The 6,000-nt window shown below is 45.8% G+C and overlaps 4 protein-coding genes across 4 annotated transcripts; 2 read left to right on the top strand and 2 right to left on the bottom strand.

Annotated features, from left to right (window-relative positions):
• Positions 1 to 229: 229 nt before the first annotated feature.
• On the top strand, positions 230 to 695 carry V1508DRAFT_360624 (Endoribonuclease L-PSP/chorismate mutase-like protein; the record flags this gene model as incomplete). The annotated part of the gene is made up of 2 exons (XM_066937151.1): positions 230 to 341; positions 394 to 695. 2 exons carry the CDS (start codon positions 230 to 232, stop codon positions 693 to 695), a joined length of 414 nt encoding a protein of 137 aa, XP_066793129.1.
• Positions 696 to 1,082: 387 nt separating this feature from the next.
• Positions 1,083 to 2,421, bottom strand: V1508DRAFT_457995 (uncharacterized protein; the record flags this gene model as incomplete). The annotated part of the gene is given in 5 exon segments (XM_066942700.1): positions 1,083 to 1,288; positions 1,308 to 1,881; positions 1,928 to 2,016; positions 2,063 to 2,107; positions 2,142 to 2,421. The coding sequence occupies 5 exon segments, from the start codon at positions 2,281 to 2,283 to the stop codon at positions 1,083 to 1,085; spliced, it is 1,056 nt and encodes a 351-aa protein (XP_066793128.1). The 5' UTR covers positions 2,284 to 2,421.
• Positions 2,422 to 3,163: 742 nt separating this feature from the next.
• Positions 3,164 to 4,007, top strand: V1508DRAFT_285261 (uncharacterized protein). Its single transcript, XM_066936535.1, has 3 exons — positions 3,164 to 3,395; positions 3,450 to 3,551; positions 3,617 to 4,007. Exons 1-3 carry the CDS (start codon positions 3,308 to 3,310, stop codon positions 3,823 to 3,825), a joined length of 399 nt encoding a protein of 132 aa, XP_066793127.1. The 5' UTR covers positions 3,164 to 3,307; the 3' UTR covers positions 3,826 to 4,007.
• Positions 4,008 to 4,711: 704 nt separating this feature from the next.
• On the bottom strand, positions 4,712 to 5,660 carry V1508DRAFT_400138 (uncharacterized protein; the record flags this gene model as incomplete). Its single annotated transcript, XM_066938309.1, has 2 exons — positions 4,712 to 5,361; positions 5,414 to 5,660. 2 exons carry the CDS (start codon positions 5,658 to 5,660, stop codon positions 4,712 to 4,714), a joined length of 897 nt encoding a protein of 298 aa, XP_066793126.1.
• Between the last annotated feature and the right edge of the window lie 340 nt (positions 5,661 to 6,000).

Here is a 6,000-nt window from a genome sequence, read left to right as displayed (position 1 = left end):
GAAGTTATAATAATCTGGAAAAGAATGAAGAGAAAGAAACGAAATTTTTTGAAGGAGAGAGACGGTCAACGATGATATCACAGCTAATTGCTCTGCAATTAAGCTTTGACACATCATTTTGCACAAGCCCCTTTACTTTGCGGGTGAGAAACTAACTGATACTCCCCTGCGCATTGTAGTTAATCCTTTGTTTCTTGACGCAGTAACAGTCCTTTGTCGTTCAATCAGGATGTCCCACTTGACCTATTACAATTACGAGGGCCTTGGAAAGAAGCAGCAGGAGAAGTTTTGGTACAGTCAAGCAGTTCGTATCGGCGATCGCATCGAATGTGCTGGACAAGGTATTTGGAGCCAATAATTGTACCAACTGATGACTGATTTCTCACTATGTAGGCGGCTGGGATCCGGAAACTGGTATTTTCTACAAGGAAATCAACGCCCAGATCGACCAGGCTTTTGCCAACGTAGAGTTGGCCTTGACCACTGCGGGTGGTAAAGGCTGGGAACAGGTTTACCGCGTCAATTCGTATCATGTTCCCATCAACAATGAAGCTCTTGAAGCCATGGTCCGCAATTTCAAACGCTACATGCCCAACCATCAGCCAATCTGGACATGCGTGGGAGTGACGAGACTCGGTGAAGACGACATGCGCGTGGAGATTGAGGTGGTGGCACATGATCCTCAATCACACTGATCGTGATTATATTTTATGAAAAATTGGATGTTCATACACAATGTTCTTGAAACTTTCAGCGAACTCTATAGTGTCGCTCTGGTCTGCTGACTAACAATATTGGAATGTAAGGTTGGTTGTGTAATGTTAACCCAGGCGTCATAACAGCCACTAACTAAAGGCAAATGCATACAATATACAGCAAACTGACTGAGGAAAGTTTTATTAAATAGAAACGACAAACCAACCAACCGAAAGACAGCTACAACTCTTCGTGCCATTAAATTCATTGAGATTCTATAGAATGCCGCCTTTTTATCGTCGGAACTACTTCCCCAAACAAATCAATCTCTTGCGCATCAGTGAATAAATTATGATATGTACCATCGACATGCCTGTCATTTCCGTTCAGTCTTCAATATTCTTGCAGGCTTCAAATGGAGGTTGATTGTGATTGTATATTCGCTTGCCTCCCATGTAGCTTCCTTGAATGGCAGTCTGCGCAAATTTCCTCATATAAGCCTCATATTGTCCAATCGTCTCAATCGAAACGCCTTTGATTATGGCTCGACATAAGCAAGCGGCATCCCTCAAAGCCGTATTTGCCCCCGCACCTGCTGTGGATTGCATCACCTAGTAGAGTTACACATGGCAAGGGTGTCCAAGCCTTCATTGCCGGCAAGGTAGATGAAATTCTAAGAGCAGACGTTTGATCTGTGTCCTGGAGTTCGAGCAAAGGCTTAAACACTGGTGTCCAATGGCTCGTCAACTTCAAGGACAACTCTCTCAAACTCTCACCCGAAAGCTGAAGAAAGTCTTTATCATCTAGACCGAATATTGCATTTCGAGCTAAGAGAACCCAGTACTCGTAATCGCTGAGACTGTCTAGATGACCATTTAAATAGCGAGCCGGATCTTCTGCAAATCGAACTGGCTCGAGGAGTAGAGAAAGAGGAGAATCGTCGCTCAGCAAGGTCATCGATTGAATTGCCTCATTTGGGAAACTCTCAATGAGTTCATGCGTCAGAGGAGTTTTGCCATATATGCAACTACCGTCGGTATCGGCGAGCACTTGATCTGGAAGATATTGCTTTCTAACTCGCGATCCCCCTCCATCTGCACCCACAAGGAGATTGCCGTTGGCGCAAGAACCGTCCGCAAAATGCGCAGTAATTCCATCTTCGGTTATGCTGTATCTGTCGAACTGCTTTCCAGTTGTTTTCAAGGTCCGTCATCAAAAGAGTTCTCAGCACTGTTCTATCTGCCGTATACGGCATTCGCACGTCCTGATTCTGATTTCTTCGAAGTGCATCTCTTGACGGGTCACTACTATGATTTTTTTCTGGAGTAGTGCCGTGAGCCGTCGACTGCATTGATTCTGGTCAAACCAAGCTTTGTCGTGGAGCAAGTTAGTCGAAAGGTTTCAAGAAGTTCTTCAAGTACATTAGTGCCTTCGGCATTCGGCACTAATGCGAAGACGATAACCTTGTGGCCGAAAACTCTCGGAAGAATCACGCTCAAAGACTGGGATTCCGGCGCGCTTGAGGCCCTGCGCTAGAGCGAGACCTCCCAAGCCGCCACCAATAATTATCACTTGATTTGACGTCATCGGGTGATGGAATGATAGTAGTCAATCCAGTGGTTTGCAGTGAATATGCGGGCTAGGAAAATTAAACAGACGAGCACAATATTTTACTGGACAAACCACTTGGCTTATATATATATGCGGAGACAATAGAATATGCGGCTCAAATCTTTTAAGTTTGCCGAGTGGACGATGACGCTCGGGACCGAGCCCTGAGAGAAGAATATAATAAGCCCGACCAAGCTAGGAGTTGCCCGGCTCACAATCCCATTCACGGATAATGACTTGTCATTGAAGAGTAATTCGATATATGATGGGCCAAGTCAGTCATTGGAATCATCAACGTAATGCACCTAATACTGCGTGTTTCAGGGTCCGTCCCTTAGGGTTGTATCCAATATCTAGTCATACAAACCAACTTCCGCTGAAGAACCTAAATCCTTTGGTGCGTGCGTTTGTTTATCATGTTTTTAAATAAGAACTGAACGCACATAAATACCCATGCTGAGTCTTTCCGGAACATGAGGCATTAGCAGTATTGCCTATCATTGGCGAATTCATGCTTTGTCTGTTATTGCTGTCATTTTCATTCCTCCTAAGCTTGTACCAGGACTTGGTATGAGGTTCTCCCATTGTCGTTGATCCGAATAATGGAGTCACATACCACGGCATCTCCTCGCATGGTAAGGAATCCTTTTTGAATATCCATTTCGGATTGCGACCTGCCAATACAACAACTCGTTCAAATTTGCCTGTCATGGCCTGGATATATGGGGGTGGGTATCGTCAATGCTGACAGTAACAGAAGAGTGACATTAATCTCCGTGACAACAGGAGGTGAATCCGTTGGACAAAGATATAATAAAGCGTACAATCCAGCTGGATCGGTCCTCAACTCTAAGAAAAATGGGACTCCAATCATCTATGCCGCGATGAACTATCGGCTAAACAGTAAGTAACCCGTCCATTTCGAATCCTGCTTATAATCTTATGATCTAGTGCTTGGATTTGCCGATTTTCTCGTCGCCCGGGCAGGCAGGATCACTGAATGCCGCTCTTCACATCCAAAGGTAATATTATGGTGCATTTTGGCGGTGATCCCGACCAAGTTACAATATTTGGCGAGTCAGCTGGAGGTAGACGCCATTGCTGCATGTGTTCGAAAATAAAAGCTGACTTGATGACGAAAGCCACAAACGTTGAACTCCAATTAGCTGCCTATGGTGGCAGTGGCCGGGCTCCATTCCAGAAAGCCATTATGGAGAGTGGTTCGCCAGCAGCGGATGGAGGTGGTGAGACCATTGAGTCACGAGCTTATATGGAACTATACTAACGCAATTTCAACGGTGGCTTATAGTCCTATTAGTAGCAGTGCTGTTGCTTTTGCTGTCAACTGTAGTCGAAGCAACTTTTAGTAATGATTTTTTAGTACTTAAGGATCTATTATGGAAATGGCATTCTGGCAGTATTCCCGTTGTTGATGGTTCTTTTGTCAGCTCCGCCTTCGATCCTTGTAAAATCTGGTGCATTCTATCGGAACGTCCCTATCATCGTAGGTTGGAATGAAGACGAGGGATCATTTTTCGCCCCCCTTAAACACGACAACCGAGAGCGACATTGAAACAGCCCATGTCCAAGCATTTCCACCCAAGGCTATTGTGCAGCACCTTCTCGATCTATGCCCACTCTCCTACTTTTCTGCCCGGGCGATAACAGCGCTCAGTGTCTCAGAGCGTCAACGTTGTACTGGGATATGAGATTCGTTTGCCCCTGCATTGACTCGCCCATGCGGCGATAAAATATGGTCAACCGCTTATGTTTACGACCTCAACCAGACCGTTTTTGCTCTCGTGCTCCCACAAAGTAGTCCTTCACTTTTCAGATGTTCCTTACGTCTTCAACCAACTAAGCGAATACGTTGGCACCAATCTATCCACACCCTAGGCGCTTGACAACCTGGCTCTTGCCTTTAAGGTATCCGGATCCTGGGCCGCATTCGCCAGCACGGGGAATCCAGCCTTTGCTACGACTTTCTCGGATTGGCAGGAGGCTTTTGACTACGTCAGCCGTAATACACATTGCAACAATCAAGATGACTGGCGGACCGGAAGATGGCGTCACGATAGTTCGCAAGTGTGATACTGACGGGCCATTGGGCATGGAAATGATTTTGAATCGATGTGCATTCATCAATAGACCAGACGTGTACGCGCAGCTAAGAACATAGCTGCATGTTTCAACGGAGGCGAAGTTTAGCTGCCAATATTACTGGCAGAATTGGCTCTGTTAGACCGGGAATCGGCCATTCTCAAGCAACTGGACCATTGACTATATATATTTTTGTCGAAAAACCATAGTCAGTAATCTACTGTTCAAAGTCAATAATCTACTGTTCAGCTTCCAGCCCATAATTCCGCTCCGGCTTAATGTAACACAAGAAAAAGCCAAACGTTCAGTGGGACAGACTTGTCTGCCAATATCTATTCAGCCTTAAGAACAGTTCCGTCTCCATCCTTTTCGCTGCTTGCGGTCCGTTGAGTATCTCCCCCACCATGTCAGTTCCAGGCGGGAAGTCAATTTCAAAACCTGGTTCACCAGCTCCTCTCATGTTCGTTAAAACTGCTTGATGGAAGTGCCATCGAAGGAGCTCATCTCGCACGCTTCTGTCATCGTCCGGAGCTCGACAAATGGGATCAAGTTTCCTCCCATCCACCCCGAAAACGTCGGGAACGAAACTAACTATTTTGTAATTATCATCCGGATTGATGGAGAAACAAAAAGTATCGAAGTCTTCGTGGATATTTGACTGCATGAGCAGTCCATTCTGGCAAGAGTTAATCCACGAGTCAGACCCTCTCTCTCCATTCGTTATACACCGAGACAGCCCTGAACTAACAGATAACTGTCGGTGGGACAGCGGAAAGACGTGGGCAGCGTGGAACCCGACCCAAATGTCCATGTCCGCCCTGATATTCATGGTGCCAGTTATTACGCACTTTCGGTCCCTCTCGCGCACTTGGTTAAGGAACTCCGTTGTCGTGAGTGAGTCAGCGCCGGAGTATACACGTGTTATGCACGGCTCATCCGTAATAGATATCGTCCCTGTCTCAAATTTAGCAGCTTCCGCGTACTGAGCGATTCAAAGGCAAATCACCTCCAGGAGAATTTGGTCTTATGTCATAGTGGCCCGGCTTAAGAGGCTGGTCGGATGGCGTCACGATTGTATCTGTACCTCGCAACGATACGCTATACGGATCAGACGCAACGATGAGAATCTCAAGCATAAAGAAAAAAATTTTTTCTGTGACAGATGGATTCAATATTAGCCCACCGAGAGCATCTTCTGGATGTAAAGCGTTGTAAAAATGGACAGTACGACCACGACACCGGTTCTCAGCCATGATGCTCTCTCTCGGAAAGGTGAACTGACATCGGCAGCGATAAGTCCTAACATCCAATAGAGAATACTATCTAGATATTCTCGTCGAAATTAATACGCAACGTTTGTGAAAAGCGCAGCGAAGGTTAAAGGTTTGAATCAAATGGAGGCATATATTTAATGTGACGGTACCCGAGGTTAAAAAACCCTAACCCTGAACTGGCACATGCTACGGCATTTTTGTGCTTCGGCTAGCGAGAGTTGAAGTTCAACGCCATCCTCATCAATCACAACAGATGTCCACTTACTCTGGAACAGAATAATTGGCGTGCTAAATATGAACTCGAGCAAAATTCGATGAT

Source organism: Lipomyces doorenjongii, assembly GCF_038497915.1.
Source record: "Lipomyces doorenjongii strain NRRL Y-27504 unplaced genomic scaffold V1508scaffold_84, whole genome shotgun sequence".
NCBI lineage: Eukaryota > Fungi > Ascomycota > Lipomycetes > Lipomycetales > Lipomycetaceae > Lipomyces > Lipomyces doorenjongii.
This window is presented reverse-complemented; position numbering and strand designations above follow the sequence as displayed.

Coding starts and splice junctions, on each gene's coding strand:
- V1508DRAFT_285261 (XM_066936535.1), top strand. CDS start 3,308: ATGCCGCTCTTCACATCCAAAGGTAATATTATGGTGCATTTTGGCGGT. Junction 3,396..3,449: donor ATTTGGCGAGTCAGCTGGAG/GTAGACGCCATT, acceptor TGATGACGAAAG/CCACAAACGTTGAACTCCAA. Junction 3,552..3,616: donor GCCAGCAGCGGATGGAGGTG/GTGAGACCATTG, acceptor GGTGGCTTATAG/TCCTATTAGTAGCAGTGCTG.